The sequence below is a fragment of the Apostichopus japonicus genome, chromosome 12 (genome assembly GCF_037975245.1).
Source record: "Apostichopus japonicus isolate 1M-3 chromosome 12, ASM3797524v1, whole genome shotgun sequence".
Classification (NCBI taxonomy): domain Eukaryota; kingdom Metazoa; phylum Echinodermata; class Holothuroidea; order Aspidochirotida; family Stichopodidae; genus Apostichopus; species Apostichopus japonicus.
This window is the reverse complement of record NC_092572.1, coordinates 30,151,304-30,179,098: the sequence shown is the minus strand read 5'-3', so window position 1 is coordinate 30,179,098 and position 27,795 is coordinate 30,151,304. Positions and strand designations below refer to the sequence as shown.

At 36.9% G+C, this 27,795-nt stretch overlaps 1 protein-coding gene across 1 annotated transcript in view; it reads left to right on the top strand.

Annotated features, from left to right (window-relative positions):
- LOC139977649 (kin of IRRE-like protein 3) overlaps positions 1-27,795 on the top strand; it is a 45,119-nt gene extending 17,324 nt beyond the window's left edge. Inside the window, exons 2-11 of the mRNA XM_071987120.1 lie at positions 10,954-11,286; positions 12,791-13,108; positions 14,774-14,908; positions 16,469-16,585; positions 17,831-18,085; positions 18,629-18,763; positions 19,650-19,811; positions 19,999-20,118; positions 21,347-21,675; positions 23,075-27,795. Coding sequence (XP_071843221.1) covers positions 10,954-11,286; positions 12,791-13,108; positions 14,774-14,908; positions 16,469-16,585; positions 17,831-18,085; positions 18,629-18,763; positions 19,650-19,811; positions 19,999-20,118; positions 21,347-21,675; positions 23,075-23,344 — 2,174 coding nt within the window. The 3' untranslated portion in view covers positions 23,345-27,795. The remainder of the gene's footprint in view (positions 1-10,953; positions 11,287-12,790; positions 13,109-14,773; positions 14,909-16,468; positions 16,586-17,830; positions 18,086-18,628; positions 18,764-19,649; positions 19,812-19,998; positions 20,119-21,346; positions 21,676-23,074) is intronic.

The following is a 27,795-nucleotide window of genomic DNA, read 5'->3' as shown; positions in this document are numbered from 1 at the left end:
CCATCTTTATAGTACAAAATAAATCTTGGACAGCAATATATTGACACTGATAGAAGCTACACTGCCTCTGTTGGACACAATTTTCTCTATTTCATTGTAATTACTAATAAGGTAACAAAGATCGTAAGACAATGTCAGTTGTTTTGATGATGAAGATTTTACATCTACCTACTGTATAGTCAGCATTGGTTCGGGTACTAAATTAGGAACCCGGTAGTATCGCGTCGGGCGGGTACCCGGGTACCCGCAGTGTTGGAAAACCTTGTTCAATTTCCCGCGAACACACTTCAGATTTCCCGCCGGCCGGTGTTCGTGCAGCGAACACGCCGGGCACACGTGGCGTGCAAGCATACAGGCGTGGGGTCCAGGGGCCCGCCGTAGGGCCCTGGTGGGGTCAAGGGGTGGAACCCCTTGTGGGGGTTTCAGGGGGCAAAGACCCCAAAAATTTTTGGTATTTTTGCGTGTCTGGCGATAAAAAATTCGCAGTTGAGGATACAAAATACTGACAACTTTTTGAATTTAAATTTTCACGAAGCTGATGAAAATTTTAAAATGACAAGTTACAGTACTGTAGCTATATCATGTTATAAAATGAAAAGAGATTTAGTCTGTCTTACAATCTTTAAAAAGTTTAACTTACAGAACTCCCGATATTGTGAAACAAACAACGTTAGGCAAAGCCCTGTTTATAGACTGCCTAACAATGAATAGCGCACACTTTACGTACATCAGTTTACAACTGCAATACGGCTTAACCCTACTTAAATACTACATTAGGCTACTACAGTATACATGTACTGCAAATTTTCCCAGGTACCTTTCCAAACAACTGCGTGCTCATCCCTGTCTAACACCTGTTTATTAACATTTTTAGCACGTTTCCAAGAAACGTTTCATGGAGTATTCCCCATGATACACGAGGCACAATCCATACCATACACGCAGCACATCGAGGCCCCACTAGCTAAGGCCATCTTTATGAAAGAAAACATTGTAATAAAATATGTTTTAGGCCACTTGGCATGAATAACTAAATGCTTAAAATTATTTCCATGTTCTTGTAGAAAACATCAAGTTCGCAAAATACAATTAGTTGTGTTTTTGTAGTTACGTGAGATCAGTAACCGACGAGGTGATTAAGCTATTTGCTATGCACTTAACTATGGTAGGATATTATTTTTTCCTTATTTTTGGAAATTCTAGAAAATACTTTCTTTTCCCCCTGCTTAACACCAGATGTGGTCTTACGGTTTATTCATAAATGGGTGTACTAGAGCCTTGTTTACATGACATTAGTTGCATTTAGCACAATATGCAAGTTTCGCGTGAAATTTTCGAAAGTGTTTTGCTGGATCTTTCGTAAAATTTGAAATGTGTACCAACTTACTTTTCGTACACAATTGGTAATTTCTCTACTGATTTTCAGAGTTTTTTTTACAGTCAAGTGAATACGTTGTGCATTGAGTATAAACTTATCGTGAATGCAAGAAAACGATGCGGGCATTTCCAGCAGACAAATGTTTTCTTTGCGGGATTACTGAGTCAGTTGAAGGGAATCCCGCACATTAAAGGGAACACTGAATTGAAGTCAAATTCATACGAAAGAAAATGTTTACTAACTAACATATAATATAAGTATAAAAAAAATGTGGAATGGCAAGTTTGTTCAAAACATTTCCGCGAGGCTGATTTATTACAGCAACCTTCCCGCGCTGGGGCGTGTGTGTCCGTGTGACATTGCCCTTGTGAGTGTTTTGGGGACACATCATTATTCGTTATAGGCTATTGTGACTAAAATTGCTAGCACGGTCTCTGGACATTTTTCTTTTGTTTCTGAAACTTTTCTTCTGAAATTTTCCTTATTGTTTTTGCAGATGTACTTTTTTGCTCCTTTTTTTTTTTTTTTTAAAGTTTCGTCCCGCTTTTCTTTTTTTTTTTCGTTTTTTCCCCCGATTTTTTTTTTTTTCTCCAGCCAGTCTGGATTTCCCGCGAACCTGGTTCGGAAGGTTCGCAAGGTTTTCCAGCCCTGGATACCCGGATAACCTGTGCAAACACTATCTAAAATCATAAAGTTCTGCAAGAAATGGGGGCACAACAAATATTGGGGGAGGGGGCATTACCCCAGAATGCCCCTGGTCCCTACCCTTGCGGCTATGGTCCAGGTTAGTTTCCTGGTTATCTTTTGAGACTGTTTTAGTTGGTTTGCACCTGAGACATGTTCTTAGGGTTGGGTGTGTTTGCTTGGCCAACATAGAAAGTTTCTCAAGGAGTTCCTCAAGCATCAAACATGTCTGAAATATCCACAGGGCACCCCTCTACAACTCTCAACCAACAAACCTTGGTCTGTGTGTTATCTTAAGTCATTTGAATATATATGATGTTGCTATGAAAACTCATTGCTGTTTTTAATAAATATCGTACACTGTTAATAGTGACCTCATTTGCTTGTTCTCTACTTGAAAAATAAAACCTCCCAAGCATCAAACATGTCTAAATATATATCCAGAACATCCCTCTACAAATCTCAACCATCAAATATTGGTACTTATTAGGTGCAGCCAAAAGTCAAGTTTCTGCCCTGACACTCACACAACCCTCTTTTAGAAAGGAAAGCTTTTCTCGATATTCAAAGTATCAGAGTTTGGATGATGCTTTAACTTGTGAGAGTCGGATCTTCAAATATTTTTTGCTAAAAATTGTTTTCCATCAACTTTAAGTGACAAACCGAGGGGGGGGGGGGATTGACAGCACTCTCTAAACTCTCTTGTATTGTTGCAAAAGCAATCTCTCCATTGTGTTATTTAATTCTCATTTTGTTTGGAAGTTATGTTAACCAGGATCATAAACCTGGTACCTCTGTAGAAACAGATTCTGAAAGCAGTTTGATTATAAACATGAAAGGTTAGAGGTCTCAGAACAAAGAGAAAACACCAAATTCACACATCCAGCAATCTGGCATTTGATGTCTTACTGGTAACTATATGAAAAGTAGAAAAATGAAACTTACACTTTATAGCTGTCTTTTGAGTATTTCTCATTTTGCTTCAAGCCACACAATATTGATCTAAAACCTGATATCCCCAAATGGAAGCAAGAGGTCTATGTTCTTTCAACCAGTTGGTTATTCCAACACTGTTCACATGGGATGGCATGCTTGTCATCGGATCACAGTGTCACTGGTCAAAGCCATATGAATGCACTTGTGAGTAGTGTTTGACCAATTATATGATATTCGGTTTTACCGATTAATGATTAGTTCCTGTGACAATCAGGCCGATTACCGATTATTTCATCATTTTCGTGGAACTGGCCTATAAATGATTAAGTGTTATGCATGATAACCAACTTCTAGGCCAACTTGCGATACCGTTACACAGTAGATTAGCGCACCTTCCCTGGCTATGAATTTGAATTGAATGATTTACATTCTTCTCCCGTTGTGGTTGTGCTGAATCAAAAGCACGGAAAAATATAATCCTTTATGTGGAACGTAATTATCGGTTCCGAATAATTGGTAGCGCAATGGATTTTGCCGATGCCGATTATTTACTAATATCGTGATGATAACTTTGCAACTGTAACTTGGAATTACTCAATTATGGTAGGATGTTGTTTGGTGATGACATGTACTGATGGTGTATGTTAAATTTGATTTATGCATATTAATAAGGGGGCAGGACTTAGCAAAATTCACTGTCCACAATTGTTCAAACTGCTTCTTCTCCCACAGGCTGCAATTAATTTTGACCAAACTTGGACACAATGATTACTGGATGATGTGCCCATTAGGGGTGTTCCATAATTGTAGGTCAAATGTCATTTAGGGATCATTTGGGGTCATTAACTGAAAATGCTTCTTCTCCCACAGTTATAAAGCAATGTTGACCAAATTTGCACAATATGATCATTTAGTGTAGTGTTACCTTCCGAAGCAGCTTGAGTCTTTGTTTGAAAATAGTCAGAAGGCTTCTCTTGCAAAAAGTATTGGATCTTCTTGAAATTTGTGTTAAAACTGATAGGAAATATGCTTTCATACATTTGTATGGTACTGTACTTAGAGCTCCATTGTGGCTAGATAATATAGACTATATAGCCAGGTACAGTTTGTTGACCATTACTTTTTTAGTACTATAAATACCTATTGTTTATAGACTAAGTAAAATTGTAGATGACATTAAAGCAAAAGAGCTCTTTTCAATCAATAATTATGCCAATATTTGCTAAATGCTCTCTGCCATCCATCCTGGGAGGGATCTAACTGGTGGGGTGTTTCGGTAACAGGGTTTAGAAACAAATTGGTGATATAATCTGCAATATTTTTTCACCTTTTTGGGACAATCTGAACGAAATTTGGGACATGGGGTCTTAGTAAAGTACCTCGGATATCTGCAAAGGAATTTTCAAAATATTCAAAGTAGACCATATGTTTTCTTTGGTAAGTTTGACTGTCTTGTAACTACTAAGAATACCATAGTTTCTGCCTGGTGCTATGGTGCCATACAACCAGGTGATTTTTTATATTTTTCATGCATTTGCATACCTGCAAGCTTAGGCTGTTATACTGTATGCATTGTACCATGGAGACTTTTAACAAATACAGGCACTGTATTAAAGATATAAACCCTGTTGTGAGCAAGTCATGCTGTGCAATCGTCTCTTGGTAGGAGACCTCGACAAATACGCTGCCAACTTGCCATTGGCGAGTAGAATTTCAGCTATGGCGAGTAGAAAATACAGATGCTCGACAATTTGGTGATAGGAGTTAAATGTGTTAAAGGTTCGCTATCTGTACTTCATTACATGTATGAGAATTCTTCATGTGCGGAGGTTGTTCATGAACTTCTGGCCCAGTTCTGGGCATTTCCTCCATTTCTAAATTTGCAGTGAAAATATCATTAAAATCTAATATTACCATTAATAACTGGGAATGGATAAAGTGTACTTAGTATGTAATATGTTTAAAGCATTTATAAACATGTTGTGTTCATGTTAATTTCTTAACCAATTATAAAAGTTTGTTGAACTTTGATACATGAGGGCTTGGTTATTAGCAGGCAACCCCTACACAGTCAAATATAGTACTAGTGGCCCAAGTACACTACTAACAATGAATAAGGGGAACCCCCCTCTGAACTCAAAATACAAGAGCACTAGAATTACTACATGATTCAAAAATTTTAATAAGTTTTAACAACAATATTCCAAGTTCCGTGCTATTAAAATCCATAAGTTAATGACACAAGAACCTTTTAGAGCTGTTATAAATCAAAAATCAAGTCACATTAGATTCGTTTACACCAAAAGTGAAGAGAAAATATTTCGTGTCAGAACACCAATACACTAGAGGTGGCCAAAACATGAATTATTTTCGGAAGCATTTTCTACATGCTATGGGCCATGATTTGTAAAATATACAAATACAGGCACTGTATTAAAGAGATTTCAAACATATTTGTTGTCCTTTGCTGCCGTGATTTTTTTTTAAAGTTTTCAGATTCTTAATCAGCACACTTTGTGAGTGTCAACCTTAAAGTTTCATTGCTCCAAAGATTGGCTTTGATGAAGGAGTGGAGAAACAGTGAATTTTGATGCACTGTTTTGCAGTTCAATGGCAAGAATACAAAATTGTAAATAATAAAGATAGTTGGTACTCGGTTAGCGGGCTCAAAGTTGCAGTGAGGTACTGTATAGGCCTACTCAACCACAACTAAGTAGTATTGGTATAGTACTACAGGAGTCCTAATGTTCGAAGGATTGATTATATATCTTCAAATTGTTATCAATAAATCTGCTCACTTAAATTTTGCACCGTAGAGCATCTCTGGCGGGCCGGACGCAACCCTGCGGCGGGCCGGACTGTGGCCCGCGGGCCGTAGGTTGGACAACCCTGGTCTAACCTAAGTAATGATGTTGTATTTTTCTACTAGATGCTACAAGTATGGAGCTGACCTTTGTTGAGCCATTTCCACAAGTTATAGAAAAGACAAGAAGAAGAAAATGGTTAAAATACATGATTTTGTTAGTTTTGTAACATTTTTAGCCTTGAACTTGACTCACATGATCAATGTATGCTGACTGATCATCCCCTTAACAGAGTGAAGCATACTTAACAGAGAGAAGCATACTTAACAGAGTGAAGCATACTTAACAGAGTGAAGCATACTTTTCTTATCAAATTGAGGATTTCATAAGCAAGAACCTTTAAAATTGTTAAAATATGTTTCTATTTGTCTAAACATAGCATTATAATATAAAAGCAGCACTTTGAGTTTGGTCAAATTGTTTTCAAAGCATGATGATATTTCTTTAAACGAGATTCCAATATACCAAAAGAAGACATCCCTCTTCATATTTTCACCAAATGAATATAGTTGAATGAGTAACTTTAAATGAATTTGATAAAGTCCTAACATACCTCAATCCTCAATATTACAGAACTTGTGTTAAAGCAAATTCCAAAATTTTGACTTTTTGCTTAACTACTTGAAGGGAAACCAGACTACTTAAACTTTTGAGTTACTTTGTTATGGGATTTTACTATGGACTAGCATTAAAATATTTATCAAATTTCAACTCAAAAGCAAAGAGAAGAGTATTTGGATGTAATGTATATATGACGCTTACAATATTGAATATTTAGTTTACTTTATTATACTGATTCTACACAAGCCGCCTTTCATACAACTGTTGACTGCCTGCACTTTTGCATCTTCGCAGCAGTGGAAGCTAAACATGCATTTATCCTACCTGCAAAAGATTTTTCATTCTGTGCGTCTGTTCAAAACTTATCACCTTTTGCTTTATAGAAAGTTGAATACTATCACTGTTCATTTTTTGGGCAGGTTTTAAAAGAAAATTTAATTTAGTAAATTAGTTCCCACTTGTAGTCATTATCTGATAAATGAGAAATATATTGCTAATGCTGCATGCTGTGCTATTAAGGGACTTGTCACTTTTAATACATTTAGTCGTTTGTTGGAAGAGAAGGGTAATGTTTTAGATTTGTCAGATTCTCAGGAAGTACCATTAAAGTGCTCATAATGTGTTTTGTGCTTTGATCTATGAATTCAGTAGAAAATAGTCAAAGAATCTAGCAGATAAGTTTTGTCTCTTGCTATTGAATAGTAAACATAGCTTAAAGATTTGTTTTTTTTGGCCACTAATATTTTATGATTATATTAAAAATGAAAAGATTTTTGTTTGCAAGTAAATTTATATTGTTAGATTATAACACAAAGTGCTTCCATGCAAAAGGGGTTAATTAGATCCCTTTTGCTCCAACAGTTTCGACTTACAGTACAGCTGTCCGTTTCTCAAAGTTTGACATTCAAGCTGAAAATCATCATATCTTACCAATAAATGCATCGTAATTGATCATCACTGCAAGATGACATGCAGAGAACTAGCTTGATTTATATGCAGAAGTTCTGGCCATATCTGTATGCTTTGGCTATATTTAGAGGGAAAGTACTTATATTCTGTTATCCTTAGTTACGAAAGTAAAATAGAGGAGAGAGAATGCATTCTATATATTTTTTTAATGCGAGCATGCAATGCCCTTTTGGGATATAATTAGGTTGAACTTGCAGACTTAGTAACCTCCATTTTGGAAACCATATTCAGTCAACAGTTAGTTGTCACAAAGTAGTATCATATCCATGTCATACAGCACATACTGTACCATGTAAGGAAGCAGAGGGTAGGGGGGGGGGTACACTAGCTACAGACACTAACCATATCAACAGAAGGTCGTCTAAAAATTACCATATGTGATATTGATATATCACTTCATGATCTGTCATGAGCAAAAAAGAAAAGTTCAATCCCCATTTAAGCAAGCTCAAAAACTCAAGTGGAATGAGTAAAACACAAAAATCAGTGGAAAAAATGGAAAAGCTGAACATTTGGAACGCCATAACCTCATACACAGTAATGTATTGGAGCTAAATTCAAAACTAACTGAAAAAAAGAAAGTTATAAAATATAAGTAGAAACAAAGATCAGCCTTTAAAGTAGATGAAATGCTTAAACTGAATGGGACTGAAAACTGAAAGCTCTGTAAAACTGCAGGAATAGGTCCATATTAATGTCAGAATTGTCAAGATTGTTATCCACAGTAGTACATGTACACTGTTCATTATCAAGCTAATCCATAGTTTGATCAAATTAAAGAATGTAAGCCTTCATCTTCATATTCTGTTTACCTCTGACCCATTATCAGACCGTAAAGTAGTATACTGTACCTGCTAGTATGCTTGGTGATTCTTAGTGGGTATTTTGGTAACCACTGATTGCATAATCTTTTGACAAAGAAATCATTCTTGCAGCCACCCTGATCAGATCAGTGGATACACCCCATCTGCTGTCTACAGGTCTGTAACTTGATCACAGAGACAATAAACAATTATCTGGAGTTGTCACCCAGCCACTGAAGTTGATTTAATGAAGTTATCTGCTTGAATGATTTACAAGAATGTTGCATTATTGAGGATGGAAATCATGATTGGTAATGACTGCAAGAATGTACATTATCTTCATCATAATGCACAGAGACACTGCTACAGTATCTCTAGTTTTCTGGTAGTGTGTAGATTGGTAGTACTTGGTAATGACTGCAAGAATGTACATTATCTTCATCATAATGCACAGAGACACTGCTACAGTATCTCTAGTCTTCTGGTAGTGTGTAGATTGGTAGTACTTGGTGATGACTGTAAGAATGTACATTATCTTCATCATAACGCACAGAGACACTGCTATCTCTAGTCTTCTGGTAGTGTGTAGATTTGGTAGTACTTGGTGATGACTGTAAGAATGTACATTATCTTCATCATAATGCACAGAGACACTGCTATCTCTAGTCTTCTGGTAGTTTGTAGATTTGGTAGTACTTGGTGATGACTGTAAGAATGTACATGATCTTCATCATAATGAACAGAGACACTGCTATCTCCAGTCTTCTGGTAGTGTGTAGATTTGGTAGTACTTGGTGATGACTGTAAGAATGTACATTATCTTCATCATAATGCACAGAGACACTGCTATCTGTAGTCTTCTGGTAGTGTGTAGATTTGGTAGTACTTGGTGATGACTGTAAGAATGTACATTATCTTCATCATAATGCACAGAGACATTGCTATCTATAGTCTTCTGGTAGTGTGTAGATTTGGTAGTACTTGGTGATGACTGTAAGAATGTACATTATCTTCATCATAATGCACAGAGACACTGCTATCTGTAGTCTTCTGGTAGTGTGTAGATTTGGTAGTACTTGGTGATGACTGTAAGAATGTACATTATCTTCATCATAATGCACAGAGACACTGCTATCTGTAGTCTTCTGGTAGTGTGTAGATTTGGTTGTATATACTTAATGACATTAGCTCCCCCTCCTCCCTCACTGACAGACTGAATATTAATAACAGTAAATCCTAGTGAGAGTAATATCTAACATGTTTGTAGGGTACAACCAACCTACAGAGTTTTACATTCTCCAACATTGTTTCCTAAAGTTGCAGAGAAAAGAACCTCTGAATCTAAGCACCTGACATCTTACATTCCACTAATAATGGTTCTCCCAAATGTTATGCAGGCCGAAATGAACAAATGTGTAGTTCTCGGTTAAATAAGGTTGGAATGGGAAGGTTTACTTACCTCCTATCCCTGCAGGGCCTATTACTTAAATTGACACTTTCTGTGCTGCATTTGTTAGCCTTATTGATTCTGATGTTAAAGCAGCATTTGCGTCCTTTTCTATGATTTTTCTCAACCTCACTGACTCCACTATGCCATAACGACATACATAACTAGCTTATCTATTTAAATTTTACTTCAAATGTTGGCATAAAAGTTGAAAAATTTGCAACTTTTTTCAACTTTGTTTTTCTCCAAGATATTTTCCATTGGGATCCCAATAAACCTCGCCCATAATATGAATATTTAAACACTACGAACGTCATTGACCAATACGTAATATAACACCATGCTTGATTTGTGTACAGTCTATGGCAGTTGTACCAGGGAGTTGCATAACAACTCCCTGGTTATACCAACGCAAAGTCTTGAATCTATTGTTAGCAACGGCTCATAACTAAACCTGCATCTCTGATTGGTTGAATTCAAACTAGTGGGTTTCGGGGAACTGTATGCGATTAATTTTTGTATGTGGAATTTGTCATGGACACTCTTCTCATTATCTGCAAATATCCTTAATTACTCGCCAATTAACGTTGTTGGCAGGGAAAAACTTGGCTAATATCTTAGTTTGCTGTTTTGTGATTGATATACAGTATGTAAAAAACTCGATGGACAATTAAAAAAAGTCGAAAACGGTGACCAAACGCAAAATGCTGCTTTAACAGCTCTAATAATCTATTCTGTCATGATGGTGTATGCATGATACAGTAGTTTATTATATAAGTCATCTCATGCAACGAAACTTGAAATCCTTATAAACATGATATCTCCAGGTAGGAAACAGTATTGGCTCTCATGTTTTGCATGTGGCTTCCCTACATTACAAGAACCTTATTGTTTTGGTGGAGGATAAAGGTCATTTGGTGTCATTAAAGGGTACACTCTGCAAAGCCTTATAAACACAAACCTTGTAAACACAATATCCTAAAATATGTTTTATCCACACAGCTCATTTTTGGCATGCATTTTTCTAACAGTGAGTACAAAAACATAAACTTGTTTTGGGTGGATGTCAATTTAGCCTCTGTTGTTACTCACTTTTTCAGATGAATATCCATAAATATCCCATAACAATCACCATGCACAATACTCATGGGTTGCTATGTGAACTTTGGATGTTTTCTGAACCAACACGAGAATGTGTGATATGCTTGTAGCACACAGAATTTGCAAGTAGAAATGACCTTTATGTTATGTTGTTGAAGAGGTCCAGTAGTGATCATGATGTTTACATGTTTCTTTCTCTCTTGCTGTCAGTTCCTGGTCAACTACAGTCCATAGTGGAGGGACCATCCGATACATCTGTAAATCTCCATGCTCCATCAGTGACCCTAAACTGTATTGTGGAGAATATGTCTGGGGACCTCTTCTGGATGTTTGAACGTAAAATTATTCCAGGAACCTCCATTGACAGGTCTCTGCCAGCTTTCCCCAGGTATACCATTGTAGGTGACCCTTCCCTGGGAGAACACAACTTACAGATTAGTGATGTGAGTTTAGAAGATGATGGGCTCTATGAATGTCAAGTAACACCAGCTTCCTCCAGCGAGGAACCTCTTCGATCCACACCGGCTCGACTGACCATTAGAAGTAAGCAAACTTTGTACTCCATTTTTGGTTTCAATGATGATCGTAACCTATGCATTCATGCAGACGGAGAGTGTGTGTGTATGTGTGTGGGTGTGTTTGTGACGCCCAGCTTGTAAACACGATATCTCAAGAAGGAAAGTATTGGCAGACCTCACAAGCTCGAGTAGATCTCATACTTGGTATGAAGGTTTATAACATTAAGAACAGGAAGCCTATTGATTTTGGTGGAGGTCAATGTTCATTTGGAGACAACAGGTCAAATCGTAAATGCCTTGTAAACATAATATTACAAGAAGAGAACCTTGGACAGATCTCATATTTGGTTTGTAGATGAACCATATCAAATTTAAGGAGCCCATTATTGTGTTTGGTAGGAAGTATAGGTCATTTTAAGTCGAGAAACATCCAACGGTTACTTTGCTCCTCTCTTACCTGTCTCTCTACACTAACACACCTTTCTCAATATCACAAGGGAAGCTTGGACAGATCACATATTTGGTACGTACAGTAATTGTACCACATTGAGTACAAGAAGCCTAATGTAGTGAGCGGATGTCAATGGTCGATTGAGTTCACCAGGGGTCAAATTGTAAAAACCATGTTTTACACAATATTTCAACAAGGACAGATGTCATATTTAGTATGTTGATGTATCTATCAGTATTTAGTACAAGAAGCCTGTTGTTGAAGTTAATGGTCATTTCAGGAGAGCCTGTGTCATTTTGAATTTATTGTGTCACATCACACTGCTTTTCACTACTTACATCAAGTATGTTGCACACCCTCACTTATTTATACATTATGTCAGATTCATGAAGGAAACTGCTAATGTTACATCATTGAAACCACAATGCATTTTTGCATTCTGGTTGGTTACATGCAATACACAGGCAAGTTACCTTTGCAGTTAAGTTCATGTGTGTGTTTCATCAAGCCATGTGAGCACTGCACTGCTCTCCATCTGCAATTCTTTTATTAAACTTGATGTTGTTGAGTGGGGGTGCTCAGCTACTGTATTTATTGGTGGAGGTCAAATCATACTTGATGTCTTCAGTGACCAAAAAATGTGAATCTTGCATGCAAATTACTCGACAAGTGCATTATTTGAATATCTCAGGTATCACTGATAGGTCCCCCTTAATGAGCATTTGGTTTCTAGCTTTTTCTTTGTTGATGTCAGAGGTCAAATTCTGAAAACCAAGTAAACCAACTAACTTGCTATGTACACCTTTGGTGAATATCATACTTGGTATCGAAATGTTGCTAAATGGCTTCTTAGCTTTTATTGTCTTTGGTGAATTCAAAAGTTTTTTGAGGTCAGCAATGGTCATCATCCAAAAACCTTATTCACACAATAACTCACCATTTGAGGTCACCAAAGGTCAACAAATGCTGAAGACCTTATCATGGAGTTATTAAATTAGGGTTTTCCACTAAAAGTGTAGAATATTTACAACATTTGTGTTAATTGTGACAGTGTTGTTTTCTGTTTTTGTTTTCTTAGGACCCCCAGTTTCTGTTGGTATCAACGAGGGACCGTTGAAGACAGTTAGTGTGACAGTAGCTTCAAACATATCTTGTACTGCCTCTGGTGCTAATCCAGCAGCAAGGATCACATGGTTGAAGGACGGAGAACAAATAGAAGATGGGGATAAGATATCTACCATGCCATCACCTGACCCCTCTATGAAGCTATGGGATACAAAAAGCGTCCTCCTAGTGACACCTGCTTTAGAAGATCATGGTGCTATCTTTGAATGTCAGGCTATTAATGCAGCCATTGCTGAACCAATGGTGCAGACCTTAACACTAGATGTTCAGCGTAAGTACTAAAGAGTGCCTCTTGCAAGGTGTATGTCTCTGTCAGCTTCAAGCAGAACTTGTGGATGCTGGCTTCATGGGTGCATTCCAATTTGGTGTCCCTCTCTGCTTAATTCTCAGCATGAATGAAAGAGAAAAAACCAATTCTCCATTTAAATAAGAATGACTAGAAATAAGGAAATTCTATATTTACTCATCTATGCACTATATGTTAGATGATATACTATTAACAAATCTCAGGCACAAGGTTTGTTTGTACAGTTGATTCTAGAGTTGAAATATGCTCAATCTGCTTGAAATGTTTGAGTTTATATCAGCAAAGGTCAGTTTACATCAGGTTTTGAAATAAAGTTTGGGAGTTGAAGTCAAATGAGAATGACTTATTAGAAGTTGTGCATTGTCACACACTTTCACTAATTTGGTAGCATGACACTTAGTATAGCAGTGAGGCGTGTAAAGTTGCAAGATGGCAGCATACACCTCCATGATCAGACATAGAGCTCAATATGAATAACATATGATTCAAGTTACTGACTGATTTTGTACACTGCTAGCTCTGGTGTGTGGGTCTGTATGTGCTCTGTTAAAGTATTGGTCAATGTTGTTACAATATTCTTACTTTCTACATGCTACTAGCTATCATGATTATGCAATATATTATCCTCCCTGTACAATTGTACAAGCTATAGGCTTAGCTTGATTGGCAAATGATATTGCTAGCAGTACGATAGATATGTGAGCAATACATCGCAAACATTGATAATTCAGTAGGTCCAAATACCAACTGATGTTACAGTGTAAGCACCCTGTGTATGCACATGGCTTAGGGAGCTTCCAGAACCGATTCCTGTTAGTTCATGTAGCTTATCCAGGCATGTTACACAAGGAAGATACACACTGTAGGCAGATCCTTCCTGCAGAATGTGTACCATGCCCTAGTAATATCCATATCTGGTGGTCAATATTTGATAATCTGTCTGATGATACTGACCCACCTTGGTGCCACAGGCTGGTGCCAACTGTTATTTTATCAGTGTTAGCAATGACGATATACCTTTCACTGTATGCAACTATGGTACATAACGTTTGTGTTCAATGATGGCACACACTCTGCATTGTCTTAGTGCCCAGCATGATCATCAGACCAGCTTTGCTGAACCAACAAGAGTTCTGTTTGGATGATTAACCATGTGCCCTGATTTAAATCTATAACCCTTATATTCTACAAGATGTGAAGTCAAAAGTAAATAAAGTTAACCCAGTTATATAATTGACACATCCTTAATGCAGATGACTGTTTTCATATTTCAAAAGCTTATGTTTGAAGTCATTTGCCTGTGGCTGATTTAGGAACTTTCCAACTAAGGAAGTTTGTGGGACTGGTGTTCAGGTGAGTTTTATATACAAGTTAGTTGCAGGGCAGGGTAATTCAGTTCTGCCAAACCAGAGATCAAACAAATGCAGGTAGATATTAGCTACTGGAAAAGAATTTGAATGACAGTGGGAAACCACTCAATTTCAAAGAAGGGTACTATGATATGGACAATTGAAATACGGTTTACAGAAACAATCTATGCTTTCAGAACATAGAGGATAAAAGCAAGTTTTAAAAAGGTGTGTTTTATACTGTTGCCAGATATTGTATATTCATATTGATTTCACACAGATCCTCCAGTGGTGCTTGTGGAGTCAATTCCTTCTGACATAAAAGAGGGCATCTCTATTCTGTTACAGTGTGTAGTGGATGCCAATCCAAGAGGTGTTTTCTACCAGTGGAGTAAAAATATAGAACCAATTCCAGGTGTTGTGATCATTTCCTTTCACTCTTGCCCTGTAAATTCCTGTTGTAGTATTGTAAACAAACTGCATAAACACCACCTAGGTATCAAGTGAATAAACCAACACCTATTGCAGGATCAAATCCTCTTCTTATACACCAAGGCATGGAATGTCATAATATGAAGGAGCTCTATAGAGCCTCCCATACATTACTGTTTGATTAATGGTTTTGTAGTAGAATACTCAACAATGCCAAAGGCTTACATGTCTTAACAGCCTATCACACTTAGGAATAATGGATGGTAGCATCATCTTAGTTAAGACTGTACTTAAACAAACTTTAAATACTTAAAGGCATTACTCCAGCTATAGACAGATGTGAGGAGAATAAAATAATTGCCTATGAATATCATATCAAGGATGTTTGAGGAATCATGCACTCACTTCCCCCATCCAGTGTTATTCTTAACTTAAAGAGACATCTGATATCATATCAAGGATGTTTGAGGAATCATGACCTCACTTCCCCCATTCAGTGTTATTCTTAACTTTAAGAGACATCTGATATCATATCAAGGATGTTTGAGGAATCATGACCTCACTTCCCCCATCCAGTGTTATTCTTAACTTTAAGAGACATCTGATATCATATCAAGGATGTTTGAGGAATCATGACCTCACTTCCCCCATCCAGTGTTATTCTTAACTTTAAGAGACATCTGATATCATATCAAGGATGTTTGAGGAATCATGACCTCACTTCCCCCATCCAGTGTTATTCTTAACTTTAAGAGACATCTGTTAGCAAAGTATTGCCTTCAGAACCGTTGAAGAGCATAGATTTTGCCTCCAAATTTTCAAAGTTATTTACCTGAAGACTCCTAGTTTTCCAGACTATGAGGAATGTTTAACTAGACATGTCATTCTTTGTTTCCTGGAAATGCCAAATTATAAGGAGTGTTAAGATTTGATAAAAGCCTCAGAATGCTTCCAGGGTAGCAATAAAATGGGTGCTGTGGTTTGCACATTGACTTACTGTCTGTTTGAAGACAGGATAGATGACCCCATAATGTATGTAGAATGGTGTTCTTCTCAACCGTTTGGTCATGAATCTGGTCAGTGATACTTATTTGCGATAAGTTTTGGGTAAGCATGTACGTATTTAGCTTGTATGAGTGTATGTGAGAGGAAGCATACTGACTTGTCTTGTTTCTGTCAATTAAGGATGCTAAAAATGATCATACTTATAGTCACTTCATAAAGTCTTTATGATAGACCTGGCATTGTAACAATAACATAACAATGTAGCATTGTTACAGTCTGGACAAATTTGAAATGTATAGGTGCCTCATTACATCCAGGAAAAACTGAGCAGTCTCTTAGGATGTATAAAGCTGTAAAATCTTCCAACTGAAACATGTAAAAACTAATTACAATAGTCCAAAAGCATACAAGGTAATGAATGCTGATGTATCTTTATAACTGTCACACTGTAAAATTCACTATGCCTTTGCTACTTTGACACGTTGATGACATTTTCTCATCTAATCTAACTTTTGAAGGTATTTTCATTTATGAACAGGTGACACAAACCAGATTGAACTGAGCCTCGAAAAGAGTGACAACCAAGCGGTGGTAATGTGCATGGCTTCCAATTCTATTGGCACCAGTGAAGGTAGTCTCACACTGGACGTGAAATGTATGTATGTCTTTCCACAACACTGCACTTCATATATGTTTTACCGTAACAATAGTTGTGAGTAGGCGAAGAATTTCTTTGTATCTAATTATTAGGATGAGATGAACTTTTATTCCTTTCTGAAGGCAGAAGGAATCTATGGGATGGTGTTGGTGTGTGTCTGGGTGTGTGCACGTGTGTGTATGTGACACTTGCATGTAAACACCATTGAAATTGGTGGAGGTCGAATGTCATATGCAGTCAGCAGTTTAAGTAGAAGCCTGAAAATATGTAAACATGATAACTCAAGAAGTACATTTTGCTTGAACTTCATACTTGGTATGTAGATCTAGCTTAATGAAATTGGTAGAGGTCAAATGTCACAAGAGGTCCACAGGTGTCAAAGTCTGTAAACCTTTTTAAACATGATAACTTCAAAATTAAATCTACAATTTGTGATTTCTTCAATGCTATGATTTCTTTGGTGTACATAGTTTATACAAATTGAGTTCAATTAAGTTAATTGTGGTGGCTCCATATGGTCTTCAACAAAACAGTGTCATCCTGGAGATGAAATCTACTTCAAATAGTTGATAGATAGTATTGCTTTACCCAGTCACAAGGGCCTTTATCACCCTCTGAGCTTTGAGGGGTCAACAGTTTATCTCAAATGGTGCAAAAATTGGCTCAAGAGTACTCATTGGATTAACTAGTTATTTCAAATGGTCTCAAATTGGCCATTTGTCTGTGATTTATACTAGTTGACTTGCTTGGCAGTAGGTTGTGAAACTATTTCACAGTGTATCTACAATGTCATGTAACTCTCATTCATTAGTAACAATAGTTAAATGGATGGTTTTTAGCAGCTGATTTGCTACTTTAGATCAAAATTGGTAAACAAATCCCTTTTATTCATGCATCTATGTGTCTATATTTCACTTACGATGACTGTTCTATCTGGATATTGAAACACTTTGGAATAAAACTTCCATCTTGTGAATGAAATGGCTGATGCCCTAAATGAAAGTGCTACAAATAAGAGCTAGAAATATTTGATCATTTCTGGATCACACTTTATTTGTTGACAAATTAAACTCACTTGCTCTTCATCAGTCAGATAGTATGTTGGCAATTTGAGCAAAGTTTATGGCAAGGAATAGCAAATCCAACTGACTTCCTAGTTTAAATATCTCAAACATGTGACCATGGAGTTCATCACTTCTGTGTATGGTTTAATAGTCATGTTTGAGTTCTATTTGTTTTTAGATGGTCCAAGGTTTGTTGATATCCCAGGAGAGACATCAGTAGATGAAGGAGAGATGGCCCAGCTGGAGTGCTCTGCTGATGGCAATCCTCCTGCTACCATCAAATGGACCAGGATAGGATCAAGGGCTACTTTAAGTACCATGCAGAAGTTACAGTTTGATAGTGTACAATCCAGTGATGTTGGGCTCTACATTTGTCAGGCAACAGTGGAGGGATTTGATCCCATAGAGAGCTATGGTCGGGTGGATATTAATAGTGAGTGTTAAATAGTTGGATGGTTGCATATGGCAATGCAAATGCCATGGAGGTGGTTTGGGCAATACAACTGCCTGTAAGATTTTGTAGTTGTGCAATTGTAGTTGAGGGGTTTGGTGTTGTGGATATTTATCAGAGGGTTTTGCTCTTATGAGGGACTTTATCTGTTAGTGGAATCTTTCCTAGTTTTAGCAGCCTAGTGGAACATGACTGCATGCAAATACAGTAAACAAAGTAGCCTTCTTTGTTGTGGATTGCTTTGGACAACAGACTGGAAATATTACTGTTGACAGAGTAAATATAATTAATATACAGTTGTTAAATTCGATAATTATCTTTCTGACTAATCCTACATCCAATGATACAGATCATATGTTCTTTGCATGGTTCTGCACAAGGTTTTAACAAACACTTTTGGAATAAATATTGGATCATACAGATTAGAAATTTCTAGTTCAATTATCTCAGAGTGTCTGACATTTCATATTGTGTGTTTGTCTATTATCTATTATTGAACTGTTATATCATTTGTTTCTTTACCAGCTGTACCAATAATTCATTACAATGAGAAACATCTAGCTCGTCCAGGTAGCAGGGTTCAACTTGAATGTCAGACGGAGAGCAAGCCAGAACCTGAGGCCATTATCTGGTCCTGGAATCAATATGAACTGGAACAAGGTGCCACAATGCTTCTTTTTATTTCTCTTCACTCTGTTTTCAATTGTTTAACTATAAAAGAGAATCAAGTTTGATCCTTACAGTTGCTGTGTTGTTTTGTTTCAAGATGGTCAAATAAACTTGCAGACATATCAGTACTTAATGTCTAGTATGTGTTATGTAAGTGTTGCACTGCCATCTAAAAATCTTTGTGAAAGTAAAAATGAATATGAATTATATCTACAGAGTTGCAAGCATGTCCTGGTGTAGTGACTATTACATGAAAGCAGATGTATTAATAATAATAATAATAATATGCATTTGTAAAGTGCTTTTATCCAGTTAACAAAAACTGCTCAGAAGTGCTGCAGGAGCAAAGTACACAAAATTGACCCAACAGTTATTAAACAAATGGATACGCATTCATGAATAAGAATGTCTTGAGTTCTTTCTGGAAAGTTAACACATGCTGGATTGTTTGCAGATGTAAGGGGAGACTTTCCAGATTGTATTAGTTGTGAGTTACCAATGTCTCCTGATGATAGAACTTACTCAGTAGCATTATGAATATATGCCATGTACATATCATCAGCATTGTTATGAACAAAGATTTTAGCCATGGACGTAAAACATTCAACCCTTTTGCGTCCCACGGATGCACCCTTTTCTTTATGAGAAACAGTCATAAATATTCCTATGCAAAACATACCAAATACATTATTATGCTTGAATGAACGTACATCTTTCTATCTTTTCAAAACTACCACAACTTCTCTCAAAAGAACCCAAATCTCTTCCAATCCTACAGATTATTTGAAGAAAATAAAGACATAAGAATCAAGTGCAGGTTGCTATGATTTAGTACAGAGCTTGATTGTATACCTTTCTTTTTCATATTATTTGTTAGGCACCTCTGGTCGATTCACCGTTACTGAGGAGGAGAGAGAGACAGGTTATGCTGGTGTTCTAACCATCAGCAAAGTGCATCAATCAGATTACACAGAATATAATTGTACTATGATTAATGCCATGGGATCAGCTGAAGCCATCATAGTTCTAGAACAGCAAGGTATGTAGTCTTATGTACTTCATATGTTATATCTGGAGTATATAGGTCATGTCTGTAGCATCACAGTTTCCTATCTTAGATACTCTTTATGTCAACTACTCTTAATCATATGGAATTAAGTGTTTATGCATTGATAAGATTATTAAATTTATAACCATTACCTTGAAATCATCTTGATTATCTTCAGGATTGGATTTTTTCTTTTACATCATCATTTTTGTGGTTTCCGTGGCTCTTCTCATCTTCATCTTGTCCATCCTCTTCATGGTTTACTGTAAGAGGAAGCTGCAGAGATCATCAGCGTCTTGTAAGTACAACAGAATTTGGTGCAACCGGATAAAAGTACTCAAAATATTTCTTTTAAATGATTTCTTTCAAGACTCTTTATGTAAGAGTAAGATTATTCATAGAGGTGCAAATCATTGGTTATGATTTAACTCTTAATCATGATGATGTGTTTATGTACAGGTCTGTTTGAGATGTAAACATTATATCTCAAGAATGTAAACCTGGGTGGTGTGCCTCATATTCACTAAATGCACCCAGTTGTGGTTAGTCATCATCAAAGGCCATTTGAGATCTGAAAAGGTCAATTGTGCTGTCATTGGTTATAGAGAGATGTACTTGTGGATATATCTAAGCACCAATTTTACATTGTAGAATAGCACATTCCTGTTACATGTTATTAGTGTTCTTCAGGTGTATATGACTGGCCTGCATAGGTGTTTTCCCAACATGCACAACACATCTGGAAGTACAGGTGTTCATACTGCAATACTTAAAACTTGGAGTAGCTTTTTCAGTAAATAAGTGGAATAGTGTGACTAGGGGTGAAATCAAGATTTTGAGGTCAAGGACCCACTTTCTATGTAGACTGGCTCTCTAGTAACAGGCCTTTTTGTAGACCTTGGTATTAATCAGGAGCAAGTTTGTCATTTAAACAAAAATGTATGGATGTAGGTTATACCTTGAACATAGGGGCTGGCTTGTTCAGACCGGGAAGATCAAGAAAGGCCAACTGAAAAGCCTGTCACTTATTGAGAACCTATTTATGAGCGAGGTTAAACAAGAAAAAGAAAAGGTAATCGCTGTTTGAAAGAAGTTTTGCTGTTCCAGTAGATGACAGAAGCAAATTGAACTGGTCATGTGCTGCATTGCAAGCTCAAACAGACATTTCAAAATACTTCATGAGAAATGAGGTGTATTCACCACTAACGTATTTATTTCTAATTTTGCTATCTTTAATAGTCAACTCAATATTTCACCAGTAGTCAGTCACACAATTCTCTCTTATCATGCATATTAAGTGTAACAGGAACACATGTAAGATACATTAGTTCACCAGATAAAAGAGGCAAGTTTATAGTTTCATGTTCTTGACTAGTTTTTATATGACCACCAGTAAAGGGCTCTACAGTTGGTGGATACACATTGCACATGGAAATTCTTATTTGTAAACCATATACAAACAGTGGATGATTTTATACACTAAATCCTGATTGGCCAGGTTCATTCTGTTTCTCTGGTCTTCACAGCTTCCAGCACCGATGAGGATGAGAAAAAAGTTAAAGTAGAGATTATTCGCAAGTTATCAGATTTGCAATTAAGTGATGAGGAAAGGCGAAAACTAGCACGTCTGGACTCCCGGCACTCTACCAGAGGAACACCATCCCCTCCTCGTTATGCTGAGCCTGTTGACTACATTCCAAGGAGGCGGGATTCTTGGGATGATCCCACATATCGCCGTTTGTCAATTGGTTCTCCTACACCTCCACCATATGATGATGATGATGATGATGTGGACCGTCGCTTCTCACAGCGTAGTTCTCATGAGTATATGGAGGCCGGAGACGGACCCTATAAGGTAGAATAAAGGATTGCTGTTAGAGTGAATTAACTTTCTCCTGATCAGAGTTACTGCTCTGTTGTTATCTCAACCATCACTTCCAGACTAGTACATACAATAGTATGTATTAGTAATAATGTAGCATGTTGCATTGATTTTCCGATGATAATCATAACCTTTGCATTCATGATTGCGAATGTGTGTATATATGTGTGTGTGAGTGCGTTTGTGACGCCCAGCTTGTAAACACCATAATTCAAGAAGGAAAGGTCAGACCAACTTCATATTAAGTGCGTAGAAGTACCACATTGAGTACAAGAAGCTTAATGTTTTTGGTGGAAGTGAAAGGTCATTTGGGGTCACCAGGGGTCAAATTGTGAAAACCTTTTTAACACGATATCTCAAGATGGGAATCATGGACCGACTTCATATTAAGTGTGTAGAAGTACAACATTAAGTACAAAATGTCTGTTGTATTCGGTGGAGGTCAAAGGTCATTTGGGGTCACCAGGGGTCAAACTGAAAACCTCGTAAAACACGATAAATAAAGAAGGGACTCAATCGAAACCACAATGAATTTTTGCATTCTGGTTCTTAATGAGGTTATGGGGTCATCTTTACATTGCAATAACTCTGCAACCTTCAGTCAGATGGTAACCAAACTTTGAATACAGTTGTTGAATAAAAGCTGGTACATTTGAGCCTAAATATTTTAGCCTCATTTGAGCCCAAAATTTTATCTGGCCGATTTTGGGGGCGAGTGGGTCCAAATTTATTTCCACCACAAATTCATTTTGGGACACATTCTTTTGGCTGAAATTTGTGCAGCTCAATTTTCTTTGACCATTTGGACCCAAATTTTTGTTTTTTTAAGGGGGGGGGGCAAATATAAATTTGAGCCATTTTGTTTTGGCCAAGTATTTTTGGAACCATTTAGGCACAGTCTGAACCATATTTACACATGTATGAATAGGAAAAGGCTGTTGGAAGCATATCTTTGAGAAAGAGGCATGTTCAACATCTTAGACAGTCTGAACAAACTGTCACATCACAATCATGTTCTTACTACTAATCATTTGTGGGAGGAAACTTCCAGAGGTTTTATGTAAAAGGCTAAATTTCTCAGCCTGTAAATCAGATAAGTGTTAGTGTAGTGTTTTGTACTTTGGAAATTATTTAATAGGAAAATAAAACTTATGTGCTTTATTGCTTTAGTATTTTGTCTGACCCCTGCCACTTTTGAAGCAGTTGACTGTGTATGTATTGCATGGTTTATATATAGATGCTTTACTGCCTGTCATAGGTTTGTTCTAGTACTGCGGAGTCCTTCATAGAGATATGCTTTGTGAAACCAAAATGGATTGAATATTCCACAATGTTATTTTAATGTAGTTGATTTTCTGCTATTATTTTTCAGGCAAGGAAAGTGTCGAATGGATCTTACAGGGATGTACAATACGAGAGTACTCTGGGTGGTCGTCGCCCTCTAGAGAGAGATGCGTATTCTAATCATTCCCAGTATAGTGAAAATCAAGGCTATGGCTATTTTGAGGAACCCAGAGGAATTAGCATCAGTGGAAACAGAAACGGTCCCGATGAAAAGGAATCACTGGTTCATCGAGATGACGTATCCCGCAGATCAAATCTTTCAATGAACTCTAGGAACAAACTTGCTACAAATGTGTGACCAGCTTCTATCAGATGGATGAAATGATAAAGGGTGTCTCATGTTTGTTAAGATAACTGGAGAATGTCTCACATGTTAGCATAGCTTGGTGTGGACTAGGGTTGAGTTTCACATTAGCCTTTGTTCAAGTTAACATGAGAGTGCCTTTATTGTTTACTTGGAATTGGTTTCAGCCATGTGTTAGCCATGACCCATGCTCAATTTATTTGCCAAATGAGTGCTCTACTACTCTCATGGATGTGATAACCAGTACAATAGTGTTTCGTAAATGTACAGTGGACTCTTTTGATATTCCAAATCCACTACTCTCATGGATGTGATAACCAGTACAATAGTGTTTCCTAAATGTACAGTGGACTCCTTTGATATTCCAAATCTACTACTCTCATGGATGTGATAACCAGTACAATAGTGTTTCCTAAATGTACAGTGGACTCTTTTGATATTCCAAATCAAGTAATTCTAACTCTTTTCCTTTTTTGGTAATGCCTAGTTTGATTTACAAGTAAAATCTTTCCGATTGATCAGTAGGTATTTAAATTGTAATCACTTAATTTCAATGAAAATGTTACAATAATGTGTTCAATGTCAGACATTGCACAATCAGTCCTCTTGAACAATTGGAGATGGTTCACATTGTACTATGGTGACAACGACCTTTCTATACATATTATTCTCAAGAGCCACTCAAAAACTTTTTTACCTATGTATGATATGCAGTTTGAGAAAATGGAGAAGTTACAATTAATATGTAATGGATCATTTTGAGAAAAATGTGGAACTTTATACAATAGTACACAATCCTCCATGGAGGGAAGAAGATCTGCTTGCAAGATTTGATTTTGTTGTCAGCCTGACTAGGTGGAATAATTAAAATTTTGTATAATTAATCTTAATAGTATTAATTATTATGATATGGAGATGTTTGTGATGGCATTACTCTATGGATTATTAGAATACAGATAGCCTTGATTGTCCTGACAGGAGGTTGTCTGGATATGAACCAAGTCCAGTAGCATAGTTAAACAATTACCATTGTGCATGCATAGCCCAACTGTATAATAAAGTCAATGTAAACACTGGATTCTTTCCAGTCCACAGTGTTAGTTGAAACCCCCATCGCAATATCTTGTTCCTAACATGAGATATGATTGAATGTAATCTTGTTGGACTGGCTAAACCTAGATTATTCCAGGAAATTGTTCACTGTAGAGGGTCTGTGATGTCATAACAGCAAATGTTGTTCAAATGCAATACTCTGATATTGTGATCTTGTAGTTGATTAATCCTTGAAATGTGATATCTTTCGAATGATTAGCTGTGAATGTCCTCTGTATCTATCAAAACGCAACTTTTTTTGTAGAAATAAATTTTTGTTTCTGTGAATAAGTGAGTTATTATGAGGAAAGCAAACACATTTTGCAACTGAATTGCCATTATGACCTTATTCACTCTACAGTGGCCAGATGCATTCACAAGATATTATCAAATTTGAAACATTTGTATCATCAAACAGATGCTATGAGGAATTGGTTAAACCCTTAGTATGCAGAAAACTTCCAGCACTTTACCGAAGCAATCAACTACAGCCGTGAGCCCTCTGTAGTAAGGCTCAGTGCATGAGGTCTGCGTGAGACCTTACATGATTATATCATACTTAGAACCCTCTGTAGTAGGGCTCAGTGCATGAAGTCTGGTCAGACCTTACATGATTATATCATACTAATACCTATCATCTTTCTTCACTGGAACACCTAGTCAACCAGTCACCTTACAGTTTGTGGCCTTGTCAAGTCATTTATGCAATTTACTCTGTACATAGTCTTCATATTACATGTTCAACTTTTTTCTACGTACTATTACGTGTAACCATTATTATCCTTTTTATAAGTATCAGTAACTTGATGATGTAGTTTACCATTCCAGTAATAGTCTTCACTGTATCTTACTGTAATCTGCATGTCTACTTCTTAAAGATGATTTAGGAGACTTTTCTACAAGCTGCATTTATGCTATGATAGTGTTTGGCTCAATTATTCTGTGACAAAAGGAAGCTGTCCAAAAAACTGTAAAAATAAGTGTGTATTTCTTTATACGATAGCTGACATCTATAAACATGTAGAATATACATTAACTCATATTAATAGCAGTGAAGAAGAGGTTTATATTGACTGAACTGATTCCCTAAGGTTTTGTATGAAACTTATATTACTTGTAACAAAAAGTGAAAAAGGTGCTTTCATCTACTTGGGATATTTATACTTTTGAAGAGTGAGATGTGTGGAGGTTTTTAATAGTGGTTTGAGGAAATCTGATGGATGTATTCCTTTTTCAGTTGACTTGGGTTGAAGTTGTAAATTCGAGTGTGATTGGAAGTTCAAGTAACTGTAAAGTGGCTCAGTTTGAACTCAATGATATCACAGAAGTTATGCAAAGCTGTGTGTTGATGTTGCTGTTTAGCTTTGAAAGTTGAATTAATATAAATCTTGTTTTACTCTACCATTTCTATTTAATCTTAGTTGTAAGCGAGTTGTACACCCATGGTTCATCTATCCTCTTATCATTCTATGGCAGTGTTAGTTGTAAGTGAGTTGTACACCCATGGTTCATCTATCCTCTTATCATTCTATGGCAGTGTTAGTTGTAAGTGAGTTGTACACCCATGGTTCATCTATCCTCTTATCATTCTATGGCAGTGTTAGTTGTAAGCGAGTTGTACACCCATGGTTCATCTATCCTCTTATCATTCTATGGCAGTGTTAGTTGTAAGTGAGTTGTACACCCATGGTTCATCTATCCTCTTATCATTCTATGGCAGTGTTAGTTGTAAGTGAGTTGTACACCCATGGTTCATCTATCCTCTTATCATTCTATGGCAGTGTTAGTTGTAAGCGAGTTGTACACCCATGGTTCATCTATCCTCTTATCATTCTATGGCAGTGTTAGTTGTAAGTGAGTTGTACACCCATGGTTCATCTATCCTCTTATCATTCTATGGCAGTGTTAGTTGTAAGCGAGTTGTACACCCATGGTTCATCTATCCTCTTATCATTCTATGGCAGTGTTAGTTGTAAGCGAGTTGTACACCCATGGTTCATCTATCCTCTTATCATTCTATGGCAGTGTTAGTTGTAAGTGAGTTGTACACCCATGGTTCATCTATCCTCTTATCATTCTATGGCAGTGTTAGTTGTAAGCGAGTTGTACACCCATGGTTCATCTATCCTCTTATCATTCTATGGCAGTGTTAGTTGTAAGTGAGTTGTACACCCATGGTTCATCTATCCTCTTATCATTCTATGGCAGTGTTAGTTGTAAGCGAGTTGTACACCCATGGTTCATCTATCCTCTTATCATTCTATGGCAGTGTTAGTTGTAAGTGAGTTGTACACCCATGGTTCATCTATCCTCTTATCATTCTATGGCAGTGTTTAAAGCAGCTGGTTGTGTTCGCATCATAGTTTGTCTTGACAACAGGCATGTCGTAGTAGAAACTGAATTGATAGTTTTTCATGCATGAATCTCAGAAGGGATGCTTAATATCTTGAGAAACTATCCTAATTGACAAATATATTACAAATACTTTAAGTAGAATTTGCAGCCAGTGAAATACCACTATGAAACACAACTGGCTAGTTTTAATCTCAAGTGAGGACAGACAGTGCAAGGGAGTGACAGTTTGAATTGTTTATTTACGATCCTGTAGGCTTGGTAACCTTTGCAATCGTGCTTGTGTAGGTGTGTGATGGCTTGCTTGGAAACAGGATATCTCAACAACAAGTTAAATCAACATCTAATGTGGTAGATAGATGCCCTACAATGTGTAAATGTGCCCTTTTGTTCTTGGCAGCCAGTTGGGACATTTTCCTAATACTAATACCTCTCTAAACTGTACTCCGATATCCTGCTCTCTAAGCACTGGTATTGTCAGTACAAACAGTTCCTAACATTGATCTGATAGAAGCATGATATTCATACTGCTTGTACTCACAATATGAGTGCTCTGAAGCGGGACATAACACTACAGTATAGAAAAAATTGTCCCAACTGGTTGGTTCTTGGTTCTCATCTCATGAATGTCAATGAGTGGGCAGGGCTTACTATAAAATTCTTAAAATGACAATATTTCTTCAACTGTGTGTGCGATTTTGATCATACATGGTATGGTGATGTAACTACATAGTAAGTACATGTTCTTTGCAACACCTGTTACCTCATTAATATTTGTGGTGGTTGGAGCTTAAAGGGAAATCGTCAAAACAGCTTACAAAGATATCTCAACAACCACAGGCTTTATACAGATGAACTTGTATTACCTTTGGAACCATTAAATGTTTTCTGGTTAACTCTTAAAATGAGTTTTGCATAAAAAATGCATTTTATTCCACTTTTGTATTTTTCACCTACAACCTTTTCAATAAAATGTATTCCATGTTTTGCATGAAAAGTTA